At 49.9% G+C, this 24,910-nt stretch overlaps 1 protein-coding gene across 1 annotated transcript; it reads left to right on the top strand.

The window, feature by feature from the left end:
- The first annotated feature begins 430 nt into the window (after positions 1-430).
- Positions 431-16,803, top strand: LOC144285133 (uncharacterized). The gene is made up of 9 exons (XM_077850382.1): positions 431-500; positions 812-873; positions 5,306-5,482; positions 10,759-10,887; positions 13,296-13,383; positions 14,713-14,796; positions 15,032-15,231; positions 15,619-15,729; positions 16,327-16,803. Exons 1-9 carry the CDS (start codon positions 431-433, stop codon positions 16,771-16,773), a joined length of 1,368 nt encoding a protein of 455 aa, XP_077706508.1. The 3' UTR covers positions 16,774-16,803.
- The last annotated feature ends 8,107 nt before the right edge of the window (positions 16,804-24,910 follow it).

A 24,910-nucleotide genomic window follows, 5' to 3' on the forward strand; every position in this document is an offset into this window, starting at 1 on the left:
ACACTGTGCATGCACACGGACTCGGGGTCTGTCATATCAGCCCTGGCGTTCGGATCACAAGCCCCATTCCTCACCTTCGTCTCTCTGCCTTCTCTCTCTCAGCCTGGTCCAACAGCCCAGCCTGGTGCCGCTGGTCCCACGGACTCCCCGGCTCCACATTCACCCTCAGCCTCTTGGAAAGGAACCACAGGGAGGAGTATCACACCCCACTCTTTTCTGTGGCATCTGATTCTTGATGGCTTGTGTCCAAAGACCCCACAGTCCCTGCACTTTACCTTTGGAGGAAAGGGGAGTGGTCAGTGCATCCACTCAAATGCCAGTGAACCTGCCAAGCACATGAATGGGAGGCCATCCCCAGGAGTGGCACATGGGATGAGGACAGGGACATCCTATCTGGCTAGTGAGGTGCCAGCATAGTGAATACCTCAGGATGCATCCTCCCACAGCCAATGGGCTGGCAGCGCGGGAAGGAGGGATTGCAGATGTCAGGTTGAAGACAGGTAGAAACATCATTAAGATTTGGGACAAACACAAGCATGGATCTGATCTTGTGATGCTCTGGGGCTGATGCTCAGAACCTCTGAGTGTCCCAATGTGTAGACTGCTTGGATTCCAGCCCATGTCAGGATGGACAACAGGGTCTGGTCAATGATCTTCTGTGAGCCTAGCCTGTCTCAAGACTCCTGGCAGAGCTCCTGCTTCAAAACCCATGCCAGCCTCCCCACTCACCCTGGGGTCCTCCTCCTCTGGTCTGGGAACTCTCAGGGCCAGTTCTGCTGTCTGTGGCCTCTTCCCTTTCTGGGGTCTCAAGGGTCAGTCAAGCCCAAGCTGGGAGTGACAGGCCACCATCTGTCCCACGTCCTGGAGGGACAAGTCAGTCTGCTTCGGGGATGGGTTTCTGGTAGCCTGAGGGAAAAGAAACAAAAGAGTCCTATTCACCATGATATAGGGCTCCTCCCTGTACGGTCTTCCCAAGGAGGCCTTAGCGAGCCTAAGCCTCTCCACAGGACAGTGGTGCCAAACACTCGTTTCCCCCAGTCACTTCCCTTTCCTCCTTCCTGTCTATGCCCTCCTGGCCAAGCCACATCCCTGCTCTGATGGATGCCACCAAGAAGGACGGTTGTTCAGTCTGCCTTGAAGGACCCTTGCCAACACTATCATTAAGTTTCTCCAAAATCCCTTTGGAAGTAAAATCAGGGACAGCACCTCTTCTAATTGAGGTCCAGAGGGATCCACCATGGAGGACTCAAAGTGAACAGACTTCGAGAAAGTGGACTTCCCTCTCTAATATCTGAATGCCCCTCCGGGGCAAACCATGATTAAGTCCAAAGTCACTTGGGAAACACATTCTCCTCTACCCATGGGGAGCTGCCCACCTGAACCTATGAACACTTCCATTTCATGTGTTCTTGGCAATGTCCCCAATACAGCCCCACCATATTTGAGAAATATATATATTTTTTAGCTTGTGGGAACTAGGAAATTCTTGTTTTGAAAAATGTAAGTTATTTACGAGAGAGAGTGTGTGCATGTGTAATCAGAGTGATCATCTGAGCTGTAAGAAGGATAGAGGGAGAAGCAGAAACTCAGTTATCAGGATAACCAGTGAGGGCCTGGATCCATCTCCAGACCCTGAGATCAAGACCTGATCCAAGTCATTCCCTGAAAAAAGGGAGCTGCCCATGTGCCCTGATCCTTTGTCTTCTCTAGTCCAGCAGGGCCCACTGAGACATTTAGGGGCCTTCTGTCCCTGCTCGTCCACCACCCCACACTAATGTGACACCTGAGGCCCCATTCCATTGGTATTAGAACCTCCGGGTGTCCTGGGCATTCACAGCCATGCCTTGGCTCAGTCTCTTTTCTCAGAACATGTTAGACCAGAAAGAGTCCTTAACCCGTGGAGGAAGGGCCAATCCCTCCATCATTTCCTCACTGTCCCATTGCTCGGTCAGAGAAGGTAGGACCAGTGGCTCAAAAACTCACCTGGAGTGCAATTGTGGTCCTCACACCCATCAGGAGAGGCTGAGAAAGGTCCTGGACAGACTCCACTGCAGTAGAATGGGTGTCCCGTGGGAGAGAGGGATGGTCAGGAATGGCCAATTCCCTTGCTCCCAGACTTTTATACTGCCCCAAGGTCATGTGACATTTCAGCCACTTGAAAAACATCCACCTAATCCTCTTAGCTGCAGCAGGGATTGAGCCAATCAGCAGCTGCAAGGAGGCTAATGATGCCCTCATGAGAACGATTTTTATGACTGTGTGTTTGTGCCTGTGTGTGTGTGTCTCTGTGAATGGAGGTGTGAGTCCATGCGGATTTGGTGGAGATTGAAATTTCTGCAAGTGAAAAAATATTGGTACATTTCAGCATGGAAATTAACCTCAGGACTCATGTTTCCTGACTATTGGTATTTTACCAACACTTCTGCTGAATTTAGACCTAATGTTAATAAAAACGGGGTCAAAGTTTGAGGATAATCATGATGTAATATTCATTTTGTCAATTAAAACTTTCAGTTAAAAATGGAGATATCATACAGAGCATCCTACACATGTTTTTTAATTGGACTTTTGGGTACAGAATAAATATCCGAAAACATGGTGGCTTCAGAGATGACACTTTTATTCTCTTAGTGTCCAGGGACGACAAGTGAACATCAAGAATTCAGCAGGGCCCCAGGGCTTGTGAAGCCCAGTCACTGACCAAGGCCTGGCAAAATGTTCCTGTTTCTCTTGGCCTCTGGTCAGTAAAGAAGACACATAGACTTAGGTTTCCACCTTTCCTAAGACATACGATTTCCTAAACTTCATTATTCTTCACTATTCTATCCTGCACAAAGATGCCTCCTTTTCCAATGCAAAGGATCATGGTCACAAGTAGGAATGAATTGTCGTGTCGACTCAAAAATGTTTCAGCAGACACTACCAATTCTGTGGGCGGAAGAAGCCATAACGACACTTTCAAACCACAGGCTAACCCAGGGCCCTCCTACCTGCATCTACACCTGCCAAGCCCACAATGTGAAAAAAGGTACAAGCCTACAACATATTCCAACTGAATCAAGAGAATATAAAGGATATTGTGGTGGAATTCCCTGAGGAACAGTTAAAATGAGGCATATAAACACTGGATTGAGGATAGAGACTCTTGTAGGAAAGGGAGTTTCAAAGGAATGTTTCCCAAAAGCATAAAACCAGCCAGAGAATTTCTCTTGTGGAGGACCCGGACCACACCTAGGCAGAAACTGGTATTCATCAAAACCTTCACAATCTTTGTAGATTGGGATCATAGTCCAGAGAGATGGAAGTGTAGAAGCCAAGCAATGGATGCCATATTCCCAAATGATTGGTTACAGCTACAAACATTCTGGCTGGTGAGGAGAACCTGTTCCTATGTGATACCTGCGCACCTTTCGGAGAGTGATCTTCCTTGTCCTAGAGCACTGACGTCTAACACTCCTTGGCTCGCTTGAGGTTACTGAGGAAGAAAAAGGACATTCATAGAGATATCCATTGAACATAGAAACTGATCAAATTCTGTTCAGAAAGGAGCAGGGGCAGTTAGGGAGGTTGAGAAAGACCTGAAGGTGCTGTCTGATGAGAGAGCCACCATTAGGACCTGGAATGGACTGAAAGGTCTCTATGAGAAAGGGACCACACCCAAATCCCTTAATCCAATCAAGCAATTATAGCCGATTGGAAGATCTTGCTCTTCATGATATTTCAGTTTTTAACTGAAAGTTAGTTGACAAAATGGATATAACATCTTGAATAACCTCAAACCCTGACCCCATTTTTAATACCATTAGGTCTAAATTCAGCAGAAGTGTTGGTAAAATACCAATGGTTCAGGAAACATGAGTCCTGAGGCTAATTCCCACGCTAAAATATACCAATATAATTTCACTTGCAGAAATTTCAATCTCCACCAAATCCTCATGGACTCACACCTCCATTCACAGAGACACACACACATAGGCACACACACGGAGTCATAGAAATCGCTCTCATGAGGGAATCATTAGTCTGTTGAAGCAGCTGAGTGGCTCAATCCCTGCAGAAGCTAAGAGGATTGAGTGGATGTCTTTCAAGTGGCTGAAATGTCACGTGACCTTGGGGCAGTATAAAAGTCCGGAAGCAAGGGAAGTGGCCATTCCTGACCATCCCTCTCTCCCACGGGACACCCATTCTACTGCAGTGGAGTTTGTCCAGGACCTTTCTCAGCCTCTCCTGATGGGTCTGAGGACCACAATTGCACTTTAGGTGAGTTTTCGGGCCACTGGTCCTACCTTCCCTGACCGAGCAATGGGACAGTGAGGAAATGATGGAGGGATTGGCCCTTCCTCCACGAGTTAAGGACTCTTTCTGGTCTAACATGTTCTGAGAAAAGAGACTGAGCCAAGGCATGGCTGTGAATGCCCAGGACACCTGGAGGTTCTAATACCAATGGAATGGGGCCTCAGGTGTCACATTGGTGTGGGGTGGTGGACGAGCAGGGACAGAAGGCCCCTAAATATTTCAGTGGGCCGAGCAGACCTAGAGAAGACACAGGATCAGGGCGCCTGGGCAGCTCCATTGTTTCAGGGACTGACTTGGGTCGGGTCTTGATCTCAGGCTCTGGAGATGGATCCAGGCCCTCACTGGGTTTCTGATAACTGGAGTGTCTCCATCTCCCTCTGTCCTTCCTGCAGCTCAGGTGATCACATTCCTTCATACACACACACACACTCTCTCCCATAAATAATTAGCCTTTTTTTTCAATAGAAGAATCACCTGGTTCCCAAGGTGAAAAGAAATTCACCTCCCAAACCTTCGATGGCAGTTAATTGGGGGCACTGCCACGAACACATGGAATGGAAGTGTTCAGATGGGCAGCTTCCCATCGAGAAGAGGAGAATGTGTTTTCCCAATGAATTTGGACTTAACTATGGCCTCCTTTGCTGTCACAAGGGGCATTCAGATATGAGAGAGGGAAGCCCACTTTCCTGACGCTTTTGCCCCTGCGTGCTCCATGGTGCATTCCACTGGACCTAAATCGGGAGAGGTCCTGTCCCTGCTTTTGGTCCCACAGGGGATTTGGAGAGACTTAATGATAGTGTCAACAAGAGTCCTTCCTTAAGGGCGGCCTTCCTCAGAGCGGGGATGTGGCTTGGCCAGGAGAGCATAGGCAGGAAGGAGGAAAGAGAAGTGACAGGGGGAAATGTGTTTGGCACCACTGTCCTGAAGCTCACTAAGGCCTCTTGGTAAGATGGTATAGGGAGGACACCTAGGTCAGGTGAATAGGACTCTCTTTTTTCTTTTCCCTCAGGCTACCCGAAACCCATCCCCGAAGCAGACTGACTTGTCCCTCCAGAACGTGGGACTGATGGCGGCCAGTCATGACCAGCTTGGGCCCGACACTCCCTTGAGACCCCAGAAAGGCAAGAAGCCAAAGACAGCAGGACTGGCCCTCAGAGTACCCAGACCAGAGGAGGAGGATCGCAGGGTGAGTGGGGAGGCTGGCATGGGTTTTGAAGCAGGAGCTCTGCCAGGAGTCTTGAGACAGGCTTGGCTCCCATAAGATCGTGGCCCGGACTCAGTTGTCCATCGTGACATGGGCAGGAAATCCCCCAGGCTACACACTGGGACACTCAGAGGCTCTGAGCATCAGCCCCAGGGTAACATAAGATCAGATCGAGCCTTGTGTTTGTCCCGAATCTTAATGATGTTTCCACCTGTCTTCAACCTTACACCACCAATCCCTCTTCACCTTCCCTCCCTTCCATGAGATGGGGAGCAAGCATCCAGAGGTCTTCACTGTACTGACACCTCACTAGCCAGATAGGATGTCCCCTGTCCTCATCCCATGTGCTACTCCATGAGGATGGCCTCCAATTCGTGTGCTTGGCAGGTTCACTGGCATTTGAGAAGATGCACTGACCCCTGCCCCTTCCTCCCCCAGGTAAAGTGCAGGGACTGTGGGGCCTTTGGACACAAGGCATCAAGCACCAGATGCCCCATAAAACACTGGGGCATGACCCTCGTTCCCGTGGCCTTGGGCTCCAGGAGGCTGAAGGAGAATGTGGAGCCATGGAGTCAGTGGGACCAGTGGCACCAGGCTGGGCTGTTGGACCAGGCTGAGAGGGAGAAGGCAGAGAGATGAAAGTGAAGAACGGGGCTTGTGACCCAATCGCCATGGCTGATATGACAGACCCCGAGTTCGTGTGCATCCACAGTGTGCAGGGCGGCTGTGGGCAGAGCCAGGCTGGGTGAGGCAGGCAGAGGAGCTCCCAGGCTAACAGGGTCCACATTTGGGTGATGGAGCTGTCCCTGCTGATTTGGTGTGGGGTTTGTGGCTGGACAAGTGTCCCTGCACCAGTGAATGTAATGGAGCTTGGCACATGCCAAGGCAGACCCTTTCAGACTCTGCGTGTAAGAAACTGTCTGGACGACCTGGTGGGCCACTGTAATCAAGGTGGGGCAGAGGTGGGCGTAGAGTGGCTGAGGAGGGAAAGGACCAGGTTGGCCCAAGCCCAGAGCAGGTGTCCGCCTGGAAGCCAGGGAACGGAGTTCCTTCTCCTTTCCCTGCTGATATTTCTCGTGCAGGCAAGAAGCCGAGCAGAGGAAGGGCCTGCTCCACAGGTTCCCCAGGAGACCCCAGGAGGGGCAGAAGCGCACCTGGAAGGAAGACACGGAATCTTGTGACTATGTGAGGGTGAGTGTGCACTGCGTCCCAGGCTGTGCCCTTGGAGACTAGCTGGGCTCCATGGACCTCCTGGGGGAGGCGGGGCTCCACTTCCTTTCTGACCAGTGGCAGTTGAGCAGTGTGGATTTGAACGCAGTTTTCCCTTGGTGCCCATGATGTTGCGTTATGCCTGTTATTTGTGCGAACACTGGCTGTTTGACGTGTGAAGGTCATTGGCGGGCACTCCTGGACCACATACCAACCTCAGAGAAGAACAGGCCGCTGTCCTTTGTGACACATCATCCCACACTGCCCATCCCCACTCAGGAGCTCCCACCATGACTCTCCAGCTGCAGGACTCCTATCTCCTCATGAGCAGAGAGGATGGAAGCGCTGGTCCAATGGAGGAAGCATCGCTGTGAGGCAGGACTTTGCGTGTCCCCCCCATGTCTCAAGGGTATCAACAGCATCCTGTCAGGCCTTTGTTTGGACGAGCCCTGCAGCCAGATTCCCTACTCCTAGGTCAACAGATCCCAACTATTTCTTTCCCTGTTCCGGGGGAGGGGGTGGTTACTAAGGTCGTGGCCTTTTGTTGGTTTCTTTCTTTCCTGAATGTTCATTTTGTCTTGGTGCCGGGGCCAAACTCATGGAGTCCCATGTGTTCTCTTTTCCCACAGCGTCCACACATGCCGATACCCGTCTACACCACCAGGAGGCCTTCTATCCCTGAGCCTGCCCTGCCGATGGAACCACGTACTCAGCCCCCTGACATAAGACTCTGGTCCCATTCCACATCTCATCTCAGAAGCCTTCAAGTTAGCCTCAGCCGAGCTGGTGGACCTCCTGGTGCCCAGGAAGTGCCAATCGCTGACACCCCTCAGCCGGCTCGCCAACCCTGTGTCAGGGCTGATAGCCTGGTTGTGCAGCAGAGAGCCAAGAGGCCCTGCAGAGTCTCCCTCGAGGGTCCCCAGGCTGGCTCCAAGGGCCATGGGCTGGGACACACCCAGGCACCACCCAAGTATCCTGAGGAGAACACCCGTCCCGCTGTCAGCAACGCATTGCCAGACAATTCCCAAATGTTCCTCCAGACTCCAGGCAAGAAATGTACCCAGATGCCCCTAGACATTTCCCAGAACCCCTGAAAGAAACCGTGATGGAGCCCCAGCCAGCACACCTCCGGGATCATCGAGGAAGCCCCTGTGGGGATTTCGGGGAGTCTGTGTCCTCCAGGAAGCAGATGTGCCCATGGATGCACAGCCGGGCCCTGGCAGCCCAGGAAGACACCTGCCCTCCGTCCAAGCAAGGGCCCCCAGCCCACACCTGTCACACCTCACCTGGAGACACTGCAGCTGTGCACCGAGCCCCCACGGCTGCCCTCTGCGTGGTCCCCCACTCAGCCCCTGAGAATGGTCTTCACCAGATTGGACAGAAGCTGCTGGAGCTCCCGGTTCCTTGCAGCTCCCTCATTCCTTACTCCCGAGAAGCCAGGCCCTGCTCAGGGCCCTCTTGCCCCCCACATGTCAGACGGAGCCTGTGTCTGTGGCCCCTGGAGTGTCCTCCACGGTGACCTACAGGTGTCCTCATCCTCAGAAGACAGTGAGAGCGAATGAGCCAGCTCCTGGCCTCGGACATTATCCTCCACCCCAAGCACCCTGAGGGGGTGACTGCGGACCTGAGGACGTGGCCCCTCCTGGACTCATATGGGGAATCAGCACTTGCTCAGCTCCTTTGCATGGGAATCCTGGGTCCACAGCCTGCTGCCTTTCATGCTCCTGGGGCAGTGCACAGACACCAAACCCCAAAACACACCTTGCATTTTCCTTACGGAAATCCATGCACTATGGCAAAGGCCACTCTTCCCTCTGGGATGTCAATTTTCTCTTCTGCAAATAGATTCTCCAAGAAATGGAGGGAATTTCGAATGAGCACTTGTCACTCCAATGGAAATAGAACTCAGACTTTAAGCTCTCATTGGCGTACACAAGTCTGCGTTTGGGTTATCAGCTTTGAATAGCTGCTCTGGGCCCTGCAAATGGACACTGTGTTTTCTCCTGAGATGAGTTTTTCTTGACTCAGTGGTGGTAGCTTTGCCGAAACTGTGATTGTCGATATTTAACCCAGTCTGTTCATTTATTCTTTAGTGTTATTTAGAATTGTGTGTAGTGTTTTTCTGTTAATAAAATATTAGCACAAATGAATAGTGTGCATGTTATTCTTTTGATCTTGTTTTGTGGGGTTTTTATTGCTCAGCATTTCTGAACCTCTCCATAGTTATATTAATTCCTCCAGCCATAATTACTTGAGAGGAGACAGCAGCTTGATAGGTTCAGGGGACACGTAGACATTGAGGGTCTCCTGCACACCCAGTGTTCTGCATGAAGTACTACCCAGGCAACGTGGATCCCTGAGCATCCAGTGTGGGAACCATGTGCTCCACATGGTGCCTCGGTCACATGTGGTCTGTAATGGGATGAGTTGACAGTTTCATTCTTTATATATTCTGAAACCCACTTCCATGTTGGATCATGATGCTTCCTTTCAGAGGCCTGACCATGGAGATTTATTTCCCTCCAGATGATTTCCTAAGAAGGCAATGTTTGACTAGTGGGCATGTAATGGTCCAAATAGCACGAGACCCAGGACTGGGTACTTCCCTCTGACTGTCTCTCTTTCTCTCTCTGTCCCTCATTCTCAGGCATATCTCTGAAGTGGGCTAAAGGAAACAAAACAATACAACACCATGTGATACCAAACCAAATGAAACTCAGCAAAACCAAACCAACCCAAACGAAACCAAACCAAAGCACATCCATAGTTGTGTCGTGAGGATTTGTTTTTTAGGAAAAACAACTGACTGCTCTTTCCTCACCCCAGAACTCCTGTTCAAGGGTGTTCCCTCTCTCTGTGCATATGGAGGGTAGAGGAGCTCCTCGATGTGCACACTAGGCTCCTAAAGTCAGAGGGCAGTAGAGAAGCCACGGTGTGGGATCCTTCTCCCACCCTCAAGCCCTAAGTAACTCCCATTCATGCAATCATTATGTGACCCGGGTCAGAGTCTGATCCGTGGAGCCTCAGGCCCCTGTCTCATTCCATGAAAGCTGCCCTATTGCTACCTCATGGCTTCTGAGGAAAATGCAGCTTCCTGGGCACTCAAGGGATGCATGCCACAACAGAAATATGAGGATCCCAGAGGTCCAAGGGTAGGAAGGCCTATCCTCACAGGTGATATCAGGAGTGGAGCTAGTGAAGTAGCCTAAGGATTCTTGGTCCTGCAGGTATATAGGGCACAGGGGTGAGGAGGCAGGCAGGCTTGAGCAAAGGGCCTTCAGGCTGGGCTCTCCAGCAGAACTGGCACTTCATGTCCTTGGAGGGGATTTAGTCCATGTGCCCAAGGAGACCAGGGAGAAAGGCTAGCGGAAGAAGGTCTGAGCAGGCCTGTGCTCTCCCCTCTAGTCACTTCACGTGTCTTTTGCTTCCCTGCCATCAAAACACCAAACCAAAGCAAAGCAGACCAAATCTATCTTCCCAATGGAAAATCCACTCTCATCCAGATATGGAGGAAGACAGAGTTATCTGGACAAGCTGGCATAGGTTATGGATATACCATGAGCCTGAGACACTAAATCTCAAATTGTCAAGAAGCAAAACTTATATATGGAGAACAATAAAATTCATTCCAGTGACAAGAAGCCAAACATAAAGAATGTATCTATAAAATATGAGTGTAAAAAATTGAAGTTACCAAATGTTTTAAAATCAAAGAGTTGAGAAAACACGAAACCAGTGGAAAAGGGGAAAAAGACAAAAAAGCATCACGGAATTTTAAACTGCAGATATAGGAATCATTAGATGAACAGTCAAATTCTCTATACTGTGTTGTCCCACACCTGGAATATGCAGCCCTTTGATGTCCATACACATGGTGTTCATGGCATCTTGGGAGTTGATCTCCCGGGGAGGGGCCTGCTGCACTGATGCTCAGGGTCTGTTCCTGGTCCGGTTTACACGTCCCGTTGCCTCGGGGCTGGGCTCACTGTGAGCTCTTTCTGGTTTTCCTGTGTGGCTTTGTTCCCTGAAAGCCCCCTGTGCCCCTTTAGGAGACCAACACGAAATGGCTGGAATCTGATCTCCAGCCTGAGAGCAGAAAGATCAGGTCTCGCTCTTCAGTAAGCACTCAGGGCCAAGCAGGAGTCACTGGGGTGTGCCAGATGCTGCAGATGCCTGTGGTGGGCGCCCAGACCAGTCTGCCAGGAGAAGAGAGAGGGTTGCCCTGTTACTGTTCCTTCCAGGGTCTCTGCACTGAGACCTGTCCCCCGGGGGTGCACCTACACTCTCTGCCTCTCCCACGGGAAGGGGCAGTGTCCCCACTTCCCTGTCCTTTGCAGGATTCCCATGTGGAGAGTGGTCAGCCGATTAGGCAAAGTGGTTCCAGTTTTAGGGCCAACTGAGCTGAGAGGCCCCTCGCACTCTTGTTGGCCATGACCAGTGTCCACACCCCAAGGCTTGGGAACTCCACCCCCGTGGGCACCCCCATTCTTTCTGGGGCTCTGAGAATTCTTAGACACTGTGTCCAGAGTAGTGTCTGCCCATTTCACCACCTGAGCTCATTTCAGGCAAGGTTGTGTCTCACCGGATCAGATATCCAAAGCAGATGGCAATGTGGGCTCTGTGGCCCTTCCCTTTCCCAATTCTGGGGTGCGTAAACTGCCTGCCCTGCCATTCACCTAATATATCACTTTGGATTCACGTCTCGAATCTCCCACCTTGCAGAGGGTGGTCGCTTTCTACTGAAGAGTTCCAGCAATTCTTTTATTAAATATCAGGTGGGATTCCTAGCTGTTCACAACGATCAGATAGCATCTACCTACCATCAAGGATCCAGCTGAGCGGAGGTCCCTAGTTTTTGGCAATCTTGCCCCTTCACTATCTTATTTCTTTGCAATTGTAATTTTGCCAGTGTTTTGCACAGTTGACCTCACTGAATTTTTAAATATATTTATTCTTGCGATAACAATAATCAATTATCTCAGGTTCCTCGGGGAGTTGGTACATACACAATGCCTAATATATTCAGTAAGTTAATATGAAAATACAAGTATTGTGATGAATCAATTTTGAGTTTATGATGTGCATAGGAACAGGGTTAGAGGATGACAATACCTTAGTTCAAATTCAACAGTAGATACGGATGCATTTATGGGAAGCCGGAATGCCCACTGTCCTCCTAATTTCTGTCAAATGCACCGAGTCCTATTTGGGAATTTTCAAATCGGATATAGAATACGCTTCTTGCTCAAATGTTGTTTAACTGATGTAGCAGGATCTGATGACTCTACCTTTGCTTATTTAATAGAGGATGCTCAGGCATAGCTGGTGGTTTTCCTATCCTGAGGAATCCACACACATGTAGAGAAAGTATCCTCTTCTCTTTTATAACATAAAATAAATATGTGTCATTTGCCTCAAAAAGTTAAAATACATTGGAACCAGATCTAATGAGGTATGAATACATGTGGAAAACCATTTGACTTTCTAAGACAGCATTTATAATCATTCCTTTATGTATGGATGTGTGTATTCTTTGAATATCTGCATGTGTTGGGAGTTTGTTTCAGGAAAGAGGGTCTACCTGGAGGAAGAGCAGACCTTGCCCATCCCACACCCCTGTCCTCCAAAGCCCCAACTGCCCTGAAAATTCTAGTGATGAGTGACCTGTCACTCTTCCTGAAATTTTCTCTCTCCGATAACAATCATGTCTAAGTCGAGTTGTGACTCAGCCCGGGCTGTGGATCTCCTCCTAAATAGTTCCCTCTGTGCCCTGAAATCCTGTGTCAGTCATTATGGCTAGAGCCACTTTGGAAAACCAACCATCCTCTACAGCTCTGTATCCAGGAATTCTAGATGAATGAAGACTGACAAGTATTTTTGGAATTAAAGGGTTTAAATTCACAAAGTGGAGTTAGATTTTGAATGACTACATCCAATGAAGTGTCTTTTATTGTTTATTTTATCTAAACTGACAAGAATCTTAAGTGAAATATCAATAGGGCAGGACACATGAATGATGATGGAAAAAGCCACAGAAAAATCCACATATGCAAGTCAATCTGTGCAAATTTCGGTATCCAAACCCATGCTGGATTAACATCTGCATTCAGACACACACACACACACACACACACACACACACACACACTATCACACTCACACTATGAACACCCACAGAATCATCCATTCAGCTCCATGCACGCTGTGGCCAGCATCTCCTGCATGACCTTCTCCCACCTGTGCTACCCACACCTGAGCAAGTCCACCCACCTATTCCCATTCCATAGGGGAGGTCACAGGAAGGAGCCTTGCACCGTGAGCTCAGACCAGCAGAGGGCGACGCTGGCCAGCCCAAGTTGTTCCTAGGCTTCCAGGAGGACCCCACTTTGTGCAGCTGCTCAGGCTGGCAGGTGTGCAGCTCCACACTTTGTGCTGCAGCGTGTGCATTTGCTAGAGCTGCAGAGGCACGATGAGTATTGACAGAAGGTCTGGGGACGTGGTTCCCACCTTACAACTCTAGTGTTGCCACAGCTGGACACTGCCTGCTGAGGAAAGGTGAAAAATCCTTCCTGTGCTGTGCTTCCAGTGCTCCGCAGTCCTTGCTCATCCCCTTGCAGCCCCTGCACCTGGGGAAACCATGGCTTTCATTGGAAGCCTGGAGGCCCTACTGGGAGGTAAATATTGGTTTAGAAAAGAGTAGATAAGCTTGTGACCCTGTAAGTGCCAGGAAGTTTCTGATAATATTGCCCTGCGAGTAAGGGGTCCTCCTGCTTCACCCCCGGCCAGGACCTTCCAAGCAGGGAAGGAGGGCTGAGGAATAGCTCTCAAGAGCAATGTTACTCCGTATCTATTTCTCCATCGACTGTGTGTCCATCTATCGCTGATGAGCCTCCCTGTCATCCATCTCTCCTCCATCATCTCTCCATCCTACACCTAGAAATTTCTCATTCCTCACAATTCATAAATTCACTTTCACATAATAGGAGATGAGATGACTTTCCTGCCGCTCTGCACCTGATTTCACAGAAACTACTAAGGCAGGACTGTCTTGGCCCAGTACATGGTAGTTTTTAAACGTAACTGTCTTGTGTTTTCAAATGACTTAGCCTGTGAATAAATCCAGCAAAAATGACATTGGCACAGGCATGTTGACTCCTCTCTCTCCTAGAAAGTCCTGCTTGCAAGGCTGCTGCTTCCTGGTGAATAGCTCCATGTCCAAGAGAAGAGAAAAAGGAAACACAGGAGCCCCCATTTGGACAAACACCACAATGTCCTCCATTAACCTGGTCATGAATATGTCTGCACGTGGCCTGGCCCAGAGCCTGATCCTTTGTCCTCCTGAGCGCTTGCCCCATGGCCCATAGCCTTCCCCATCACTGTGACAGTCAGCACACACGAGCTGCACTGGAGCTTCAGTTCTGTGAAAGCAAGCGTTCCAGAAGACAGGACAACCACCCCCTTCTGGACTCATCTAAATAGCACATGAGATAGTGAACATGCGTGTCAACATAAATATCATTTAATTTGGAAAAATGTGTGTGGTGTCAGTCTTCTTGGATGTGTAACTCATGAATCGAAGGGTGAGGAAAAGATCGGTTTTCTGAAATAGCTGCAGTTTTGAACACCTGACCCAGGGTCACAGGGCACAGAGGGTCCCATTCGGGAGCAAATCCACAACCCCAGACTCAGAATCACAACAGGAGACCAGACGACACCTTCTGCAGGGTTTGCCTTGGATTCAGGAGCCTAGGATCCTGGGAAGCTGTTGTCCATCCCTGCCCGGGGGGACTGTCATTTTCTGGGCCTCCAGAATGAGGGTACCGGTGCCCACGTGTGTGCACAGAAGACCTCGTGGACCTGGACGCATGTACACACCAAGGAAGAACGTGTGGGTGGAGGTATGTCCTGCAGGTGACACCCACCTCCAAGTTCATAGATATGAGGCCAGAGTGGCCTGGGGACATCTGGGGGAAGCACCTGCTAGGATATTCCCTGTCCCACAGGCAAGACGCAGACCATCCCCGACAGGCACAACGGCTTCTCTGGGGTCAAACCGGGGAAGACTGGAGTTTCGTGTCTGAACCCAGGTGTGTGTCCAGGCTGGGGCCCTGGGGGCACAGAGTCCTTCCCTGGGGCCTGTCGATAGGGGTGCGGTTGTGTCCCTGTGTACAAAGGCCATTGCCTGCGGGGAAGGGGGAAGCATTGGCAGCATGATCGCTGCCCCTGCAGCTTCCTCCAGGAGTGGGTCAGGGAGGTGGTCCCAGGCAGTGAGCTCACTTCCGTGTCACAGAGCCCGACAGAACTCGGAACCCCCATAACCAGGCACCCGCATCCAGTGCAGCCCCAGCTCAGGCTCACTTGGCTGGAGACATCTGCTACTGGAGGATGTTCTCTTGCTGCCGGCCCACCTCTGGGGGCTCTGGCTCCCAGGAACCCCAGGGGTGCGGCTTGACCATTGCTGTAGGCATTGGTTCCAACATAGATACCAAGGCATCAGGGCGGTGATCAGGAGGCGCCGTCAGGTAACACAGTGCAGGCCAGGCCAGGCCCCCTGTGCCACCATCCTGCGAGCCCCATTCCTTCCTCCTCAGTTTCAGGGAACCAGGGATGTGTGGGCAGGTCCCATGCAGGCTGGGGGATGCTGCAGGGCGGCAGGTTCCCCGGGGATCCCTTCAGGGTCACCCTGATGTCAAGGTGGGCAGGGGGGAAACAGGGTTCCTGAGGTCCTCTACCCGCCCCAGAGTCACTCCGAGGCCCTGCAGCCGCATCCCTTTGCTGTCCCCGGGGACGGTGGTTGCCACCTGCGCTGTGGTGTGTCTGGGTGGAGGCAGCTGGGGATGCGGCCCAGCCGAGGGGGCCAGACCGGGCGCTGAGGCCTCCTGCCTGGCTGCCGGGCACTGTCTCCACAGAGCTCCACCCGGGACGTGGGGCGCGAGCGGGAGGAAGGGGTCATCTGCTCCACCGCCTCCAGGAGCAGGGAGGTGCCCTGCACAGCTAATGGAGGCCAGCGCGTGCTCAAGGTGAGTGCAGGGGCTGGGACCCTTGACACCCGGGCCCCGATGCGGCAGGAAGGGCACCGGGTCCCAGAAGCCAGCCTGCTACCCCCTGGGGCCCCCGACACTCCTGCTCCCACAGGAGTCTGATCCCCCCTCCCCACACCTGCCCCCATGGCCCTGCCCCAGCCTGGGCCAGATGCAGAGTCCCTGCGCACAGATGTGTGGGAACATCAGAATAGAGCCCTCAGGGGAGGCCTGGTCGCCCGGGGGTTAGCGCCTGCCTTCCCCCAGGCCTGATCTCCGAGGCCCAGGATCGAGCCCCGCCTGGGCTCACTGCAAGGTGCTGCTTCTCCCTCTGTGTGGCTGCCTCTCTTGGTCTCTCTCTCTGTGTCTCTTGAGGTCCTTGTATTGATCCAAATATTTTGAACATTTATCCTCTGAGATTGTTTCTTTATTGCATAGTTGGTCCTGTTTGTGTAAGAGACAGGCAGGGAGCTTGAGTGGGAGAGGGAGCCCCAGCTCCTCAAGCCCACGGGGCCCCAGCGCAGGGCCTACCGGGGCGGGATCCCAGGCCTCCCGGCGGCTCCCTGCAGGCTACACGTCCCCTCTGTCCCACCTCAGGGTTCAGGGGCCTCGGCCTGGAGGGGGCATCGGATCGTCCCGAAGAAGCTCAGCCAGACGGAGCTGCTGGAGTACAAAGTCCGACAACTGCTGCTCGCCTTGCAGTGCAGGGATGTCACCTACATCTTTAGCTTTTTGGAAGATTACCATGAATTCGCCACCACGGACGAGGTGCTGGACCTGCTGTTCACCGAGAGAGCACCTGCCCCTCCGCAGCCCAGGGCTGTGCCACCTGCTGCTGGGGAGGCTGGGGATGGTGTGAGCTTCCCGGCCTCGGGCTGCTCCCCCGCCTGGAGCAGGGTCCCCCAGGGCCTAGGGGGGTCCTGGAGGGCAGCCCTGGGGCCTGCCTGTGGCGGGTCAGCCAGAGGGGCTGTGCCTGTGCTCAGCAGCCATCCTCCTCCCCGTGACCAGGCCTTTGCCTCCTCCCCCCCGTCACCAGAGTCCTGAGCGGCCTGTTTCCCCATTGAAAGGGAGGTTTCAGAGTCCATCAGGGGTCTGTGTCCTGGGGCAACCAGACCCGGTGACCCCGGGGCGCCCCGGGCCCACTTGGATATGGGCCATGGGCCTGGCCGGAGCCCTTTCATGCTCAAGCCTTCAGGAGGCCCCAGCAGGTGCGGGGCCACACGCACAAAGCTGACGGCCCCCAGGGCTCTGGCCTAGTCGGGGTCAGAGGGTGACAGCCCCCATGATGAGAGGTCACGTCCACAGGACGATTCATGGGATGCCCCCGCCCTCCTATAGGTATGGGTGCATCATAGATGCGTGGGGTAACAATGACGTGGTCCTGCAATGATGGAAACTGTGAGTGACTCCGGCTCCTGCAGGAGGGCCTTCCCTCTCCAGGAGGGCAGCGAGGGTGCTGTGGGGTGGGGGGGGCTGCACCGTCACCCCACACATCTGCAATTCCTGTGACAGGGTAAAGGTCTAAGGCCCCTTCTGGAAAAGAGCGAAGGAGAGCGGTAGATGGGGTGCAGGCTTGGTGGGAGGCACTGGGACCCCTAAGGAGACCTTCTCCATGCACCCCCAACCCTCTCTCTGCCCCACACCTGGGACAAAGAGCAGAAGGGGTGGGTAGCATCGCACTTCCCAATCTGGTGGCACCTGCACCCGGGGGCACAGCAGGGGCTCAGGACGGCCGGTGATGGCTCCCGGACCAGGTGGCCCCCGCCCCGTGGGACATGGGATATTAGAGTCAGTAGAGGGACACCCCCGGGGGGCCCCTCATGAGGGAGGCAGCCCAGAGCCACAGGAGGGAAGGTGGAGGTCCCGGGCGGCTCCTGGCAAGGCCTGGCAGGACACAGAGCCCGAGCCCTCCTGCCTTGGAGCTTCCAGAGCGACAGTGTGTGCAGTGAGGGCAATGACAGGCCAGATGCCCCCCGTCCCCGGACGCCTGCCGGTGGACTCAAGGGGCAGGTGGGCAGGGACCAGGCTGAGGAGGGAGCCCTGCTTCTCCAGGAGAGATGCTGATGGTCACCCCGCTGGGCCTGGGCTCCCCGCACAGAGGCTGTGTGCCAGCCCCTCCTCGGGGAGCAGGCCTGTGGCAGGCAGGACCGCCAGGTGGCAGGGGCACGAGGAGCAAGACTGGCTTCTGACACCCCGCGTGGGAGGCCGGGGCCCCGGGTCCTGCAGGGCTTCCCTGGGACACCTGCATGTGACAGAGCCCTGTCTTCTGATGCCTGTGCCCACCTGTCCCTCCCCATGGCCATCTCCTGCATGCTGGAAATATGGCTGGATTATTATGGGGACGACTTTTGTCAGTTCCCAGAATTTCCGTCCCTTATGAAACTTCTGCAATTGCTAAGACAGCACATGCCAGGCACAGATGTGCATCTCCGGGCCCTGCGTTACCTGAGGCAATTCAGACACCTCCAGGCCCATCCTTCTCTGTTGGTAACCAATGTATGTCCTTCTGGTCAACCTCTGCATGCAGAGGTGAAGAGACCCTCTTTGTGTGCTTCCTTTAAGTATAATGAGTTCTTCTGAAGAATGTGATGAGTTGAAATTGTATTTTCAAATCATGAAGCCAGAGCCTGTGCCAGACCTTCTGCTACCTCTGAAAGATTTGCTCTAATTCTAAATGTAAAATTAGGAGAAGTGGAAAAGGATAAGATAATCCATTGCCTTTTTACCTCTGAGAATTGGATGCTATTTCTATGTAATTTTCTTCTGAGACAGCCATTGAGTTGGTTAGAAAAAGGCTTTTACTGATGAGATATTGTTAAGCATTCTTGTATCAATATTCTCAATTTAGCAACCAGAAAATTTTTCCTCAGGAAAGGAGTACTATGTGATGAAAACCCAGTAATCAGCATATTTTCCCCCATTTTTTGGAAGTGACATTTCACACTCAGGTGCCAAAAGTGAATTGGGGTGGGAGAGTGAGAAACTTTCAAATTTATAGTTATTACAGAAATTGTGGAAATTATGATCTGACTGGAAAGCAATCTTGTATCACCTCCCAAAGAATCATGGTCTTTTTTTTAATAAAAAGCAGACAAAAAAATTGTTTCCTGCCTTGTTAATGTTCTCCATTCTCACTGGTGTGAGGTGGGATCTCATGGTGGTTTTGATTTGTATTTCCCTGATGGCCAGTGATGTGGAGCATTTTCTCGTGTGCTTGGTGGGCAGGTCTATGTCTTCCTCTGTGAGATTTCTGTTCATGTCTTTTGCTCATTTCATGATTGAATTGTTTGTTTCTTTGGTGTTGAGTTTAATAAGTTCTTTATAGATCTTGGAAACTAGCCCTTTATCTGATAGGTCATTTGCAAATATCTTCTCCCGTTCTGCAGGTTGTCTTTCAGTTTTGCTGTGCAGAAGCTTCTTATCTTGATGAAGTCCCAACAGTTCATTTTTGCTTCTCTTTCCCTTGCCTTCATGGATGTATCTTGCAAGAAGTTACTGTGGCCAAGTTCAAAAAGGGTGTTGCCTGTGTTCTCCTCTAGGATTTTGATGGAATCTTGTCTCACTTTTAGATCTTTCATCATTTTGAGTTTATCTTTGTGTATGATGTAAGAGAATGATCCAGTTTCATTCTTCTGCATGTGGATGTCCAGTGTTCCCAGCACCATTTATTGAAGAGACTGTCTTTTTTTCCAGTGGGTAGGCTTTCCTGCTTTGTAGAATGTTAGTTGACCATAAAGTTGAGGGTCCACTTCTGGATTCTCTATTCTGTTCCATTGATCTATGTGTCTGTTTTTGTGTCAGGACCACACTGTCTTGATGACCACAGCTTTGTAGTACAACCTGAAATCTGGCATTGTGATGCCCCCAGCTCTGGTTTTCTTTTTCAATATTCCCCTGGCTATTCGGGGTCTTTTCTGATTCCACACAAATCTTAAGATGATTTGTACCAACTCTCTGAAGAAATTCCATGTTATTTCGATAGGGATTGCATTGAACGTGTAAATTGCCCTGGGGAGCATTGGCATTTTCACAATATTAATTCTTCCAATCCATGAGCATGGAATATTTTTCCATCTCTTTGTGTCTTCCTCCATTTCTTTCAGAAGCGTTCTGTAGTTTTTAGGGTATAGATCCTTTACCTCTTTGTTTAGGTTGATTCCTAGGTATCTTATGCTTTTGGGTGCAATTGTAAATGGGATTGACTCCTTAATTTCTCTTTCTTCAGTCTCGTTGTTAGTGTACAGAAATGCCACTGACTTCTGGGCATTGATTTTGTATCCTGCCACACTGCCAAATTGCTGTATGAGTTCTAGCAATCTTGGGGTGGACTCTTTTGGGTTTTCTATGTAAAGTATCATGTCATCTGCGAAGAGGGGAGTTTGATTTTTTCTTTGCCAATTTGAACACCTTTTATCCTTTTTGTTGCCTGATGGCTGAGGCTAGGACTTCTAGTGCTATGTTGAATAGCAGTGGTGAGAGTGGACATCCCTGTCCTGTTCCTGATCTTAGGGGAAAGGCTCCCAGTGCTTCCCCATTGAGAAAGTTGCTGTGGGCTTCTCATAGATGGTTTTTAAGATGCTGAAGAATATTCCCTCTCTCCCTACACTCTGAAGAGTTTTGATCAGGAACGGATGCTCTATTTTGTCAAATGCTTTCTCTGTCTCTATTGAGAGGGTCAGATGGTTCTTGTTTTCTTCTCTTGCTGATATGTTTAGTCACATTGATTGTTTACGTGTGTTGAACCAGCTTTGCATCCCAGGCATAAATCCCACTTAGTCATTTTGAATAATCTTCTTAATATATTGTTGGCTTCTATTGGCTAGTATCCTGTTGAGAATTTTTGCATCCATGTTCATCAGGGATATTGGTCTCTAATTCTCCTTCTGGGTGGGGTCTTTGTTGGGTTTTGGAATTAAGGTGATGCTGGCCTCATAGAAGAAGTTTGGAAGTACTCCATCTCTTTCTACCTTTAAACAGCTGTAATGGAATAGGTACGTTTTCTTCATTAAGCGTCTGATAGAATTCTCCAGGGAAGCCATCTGGCCCTGGACTTTTGTGTCTTTGGAGGTTTTTGATGACTGCTTCAATTTTCTCCCTGGTTATTGGCCAGTTAAGGTTTTCTATTTCTTCCTGTTCCAGTTTTGGTAGTTCGTGGTTTTCCAGAAATCTGTCCATTTCTTCTGGATTGCCTAATTTAATGGCGTATGGCTACCCATAATAAGTTTTTAAAATCGTTTGTATTTCCTTGGTGTTGGTAGTGATCTCCCCTTTGTCATTCATGATTTTATTGATTTGAGTCTTTTCTCTCCTTTTTAATAAGGCTGGCTAATGTTTCATCTTATTAATTCTTTCAAAGAACCAACTCCTGGTTTCGTTGATCAGTTGCACAGTTCTTCTGGTGTCTATTTCATTGAGTTCTGCTCAAATCGTTTTTAACCGTCTTCTTCTGCTGGGTGTAGGATCTATTTGCTGTCTTTTCTCCAGCTCTCTGACCATTGGCTTTCTGACATTGAATTGTAATCCAGATTTTGTAACTCTGTGGGAGAGAGGACTGTTTCTCTTTCTTTTGAGGTGAGTTTTTCCTTCTAGTCATTTTGCTCAGTGCAGAGTGGCCAAAAACAAGTTGTATTGGGAAAAGGAGAAAAAGAGAGGAGAGAAAGAAGGAAAGAAAAGAGAAAAAGAAAAAAGAAAAAAGGAAGAAAAAAGAAAAAAGAGAAAGAAAAAGGAATAAAGGGAAAAAAAAGGTGGGGGAAGCAAACAGAAATCAAAAAGCAAAATAAAACGAAACAAAAAAAAAAACAAAAACAAAAACAAAACCACGGGGGAGTATCTTCTGATTCTACTTTAAGTCCCTTGACTTACCCTGGAACTTGTCTGTCTAGCTGGTGTTCTGGGGAGGGGACTGTTGTGCTGATTCTCAGGTGTTAGCACTTGGGGGAGCTGCTCTGCCCCTGCCTGGTGCTCAGTGGGGGTTGTTTACCCCGTGAGGCCCCAGGAGCAACAACCCCAGTGGCAGCGGCCGGTCTGGAGCCCTGGAGTCAGCTCCTGCAATAACTACAAAGCTCTCGGTCTGCAGGGCCTGGAGGCTCCGGGGCGTGGCCGCTGATCTGCTCAGCTCGGGGCAGGAGCGTCCTTGCTGTCCTGGGCCCTCCCGGCCTCTGCCTGTCCCGGGGGGAGGTCGGATCCTGGGCTGTGTCCCGGCGCCCTGTGCTCCCGGTCTGCGCTGTTGGATTCGCGCTCCCGCCCCGCAGCCCCCTCCGCGGAGCCGCCCCCGAGCCCCCCCGAGCTGCTCCCGCCCTGCAGCCCCCTCAACGGAGCCGCCCCCGAGCCCCCCGAGCTGCTCCGGGTCCCCCCGTGCGCGCTGCAGCCCTTAGGGAGTTCGGCGCACTCTCCCGGGGCGCAGGTGTCTGTTAGTGTCCCCGGGAACCCGAGGGCATCCCTGCCCTCCTGGGTCCTGCTCCAACTCCCTGCGAGGCCCTTTCCGCCCGGGAAGGTCGGTGCAGCTCCTGCTCCTCCGGGACGGGGCTCTCCTGTCCTGGGCACACTCGCCCCGGCCTCAGCCCGGCTCCTCGCGGGGCCCCTCCCCCTTGGAGGCCTTTTGTTTCTTTATTTCTTTTCCCCCGTCTTCCTACCTTGATAGAAGCATGAACTCTTCTCACTGTATCATTCCAGCTGGTCTCTCTTTAAATCTCAGGCCGAATTCGTAGATTTTCAGGATGATTTGAAGGTTATCTAGGTAATTTGGTGGAGACAGGTGATTTGGGGATCCTACTCTTCCGACATCTTGCCCCTCTACTCGCACTTTACAATTTTAAAAATATACTTAGATTCTTGAATGTAGAAAATCATAATATTCATTAATATATGAGAGCCCACTATCTAAATATGCCTCAATTACATGCTGATGAACATTTACTTATTTCCTGGTTATCACAATTACAATGTTCATACACACTTCTACAGGTTAAATACCAAGAAATATAATCTATGAGCCATACGTCATATATATATTCACTTTTATTGAAAATTTATATTTTTATTATTGAAATTTATATTTTATAAATGCTTTTGAAACACATTGCCACCAGCAGGATATTAGAGTTCTCTTTTCTTGGTATTCTCACCATCATTGATAGTACCTGACATACTAGTTTTTGTCTATTTTTTTGTCAAAAAAGTTTGCCTATTTTGGGGATATGTAGTCTTCACAGCTTCTTGCATTCCCATGATTAGTAAGGTGAGAACTAATATTTTTTTTTTTTAAATTTTATTTATTTATGATAGTCACATAGAGAGAGAGAGAGAGAGAGAGAGAGGCAGAGACACAGGCAGAGGGAGAAGCAGGCTCCATGCACCGGGAGCCCGACGTGGGATTCGATCCCGGGTCTCCAGGATCGCGCCCTGGGCCAAAGGCAGGCGCCAAACCGCTGCGCCACCCAGGGATCCCTGAGAACTAATATTTACATATTTTTTACCACTTTGATTCCTTCTGTTTAAATTATTTTTTTAATTTTATTGACTTGATGGAGAGTTTTGTTTTCTAGATACATACAAGACATTTTCCTCTCTTTAATAATATTTTTTTAACAATTGGAAAACCAGAATTTTCAAGACAGGTATAGTGTAAAAGGAAAGTGATAACCTCAAGCTAATATATTCAAGGCATATTATAATGGACATGGCACCAGGACCTATGAATTTCTGATCTGAATGTCAAAGTAGGCAATATCATCTGGTGACATGGGCTTGAAATCTGGGGGTTTTAGTTGGAGAGAGAGACTATGGTACATAAGTTGTAATGAAGAGTAAAGAATACACCTATTCATCACCATTCCCAGTGATTTGCAGAGAATTTGAAAGGAAGGGTCAGAGCCTAACAGTCATAGAAAAGATTCAGGTTTCATGTGGGACAAGAATATGGAAGGAGTCATCATAATAAATTGACGAGATGTGGGTTCCAGAAAGTGTAGAGAAAAATTTTCCATATTTGGAGAGAGAGAGAGAATATAGGTTTGTGCTAGTGCTATGTCAGGATGGTATCCATAAGAGCATGAGAAGCTGAGATTTTCAAGAAAGCCTAGGATTTGGGGATTTTTGTTGTTGTTGTTATTGATACAAATAGGCAAAAAAGGCATGGGAAGATGAGTTCTGGTCTCTTGAGATAATTTTTCTGAAAGTTTGAGTAGTGGGATAATTTGATACTGATGTAGGAAGGAGTTAGGGGCAGACAGGACTAGGCAGGGAAAGATAAGAAAGGTCCCAGAGTTAGACTCCTACCCATCCCAAGAAAACAGAGATAAGACAGTAAAAACAGAAAAAATAAACCTGGCTCCCTAGCTCCAAAATGTGAGGGAGTACCTCCCTTGAGTGGCTATTAAGTAATCACAGAAACCAGGCCACGAAGAAATATGTCATTAAGGGGTTATCAATAGTCCCTGCTCAAACCAAGATGCACAAGAATCTCAAGGCCATGGGCTACCTGACTAGGCTCACAGAAATCCCTGGTGTAGAGAAATATTATGTAACAGATAGTCACCAGAAAGCAGGGAACACCTTGTTTGGGATCATGATATTTATAAGAACATCTTGTCAGTTATTATGATGGTTACCAGTCGAGGATGTTTGTTCTAAATATCCACCTTGATATTGACAAGAAATTCACCAAGTTCCCTGATCAGTTTCCTATAAAAGACAGACCCTAAAAGCCCTCAGGGGCAACCCTGTCAGGACCCCTCTCACTCCTGAGAGCTCTCTGTTCTCTGCTTAATAAACTACCGCTTTGCCCACTCTCTGTCACCTCTGAGATTCATGCTTCGATTCCATGAGACAAGAACCAGGCTCTCTCATATCAATAGGGAGGAGGAAAATTTTCAGGAGTAAGGAGAATGCTGTGAATCCCTCCTTTCTAGATAATAGCAATACAAGACCCAATGGACGGTTTTGTGAAGACAACACAAGAGCTTAGCCCCCCTTCTTCATTCCTATTGTGAAAAAGGAAGTTACGAAACTAGATCCTAAGTGAAACACATTTATATACAAGAATTGTTGATAAAAAAGTATTACAAAGAGATTTTCTTTTTTTTTTATTTTTTTTTTATTGGTGTTCAATTTACTAACATACAGAATAACACCCAGTGCCCGTCACCCATTCACTCCCACCCCCCACCCTCCTCCCCTTCTA

This window comes from Canis aureus, chromosome 15, assembly GCF_053574225.1.
Source record: "Canis aureus isolate CA01 chromosome 15, VMU_Caureus_v.1.0, whole genome shotgun sequence".
Lineage (NCBI taxonomy): Eukaryota > Metazoa > Chordata > Mammalia > Carnivora > Canidae > Canis > Canis aureus.

What these genes read in the sequence shown, in the direction of transcription:
- LOC144285133 (XM_077850382.1), top strand. Translation starts at nt 431, where the DNA reads ATGCATCCTCCCACAGCCAATGGGCTGGCAGCGCGGGAAGGAGGGATT. An exon ending in AGTTTCGTGTCTGAACCCAG is followed by an intron (nt 14,797 to 15,031) that starts GTGTGTGTCCAG and finishes CCCCATAACCAG; the next exon opens with GCACCCGCATCCAGTGCAGC. An exon ending in TGATCAGGAGGCGCCGTCAG is followed by an intron (nt 15,232 to 15,618) that starts GTAACACAGTGC and finishes CTGTCTCCACAG; the next exon opens with AGCTCCACCCGGGACGTGGG.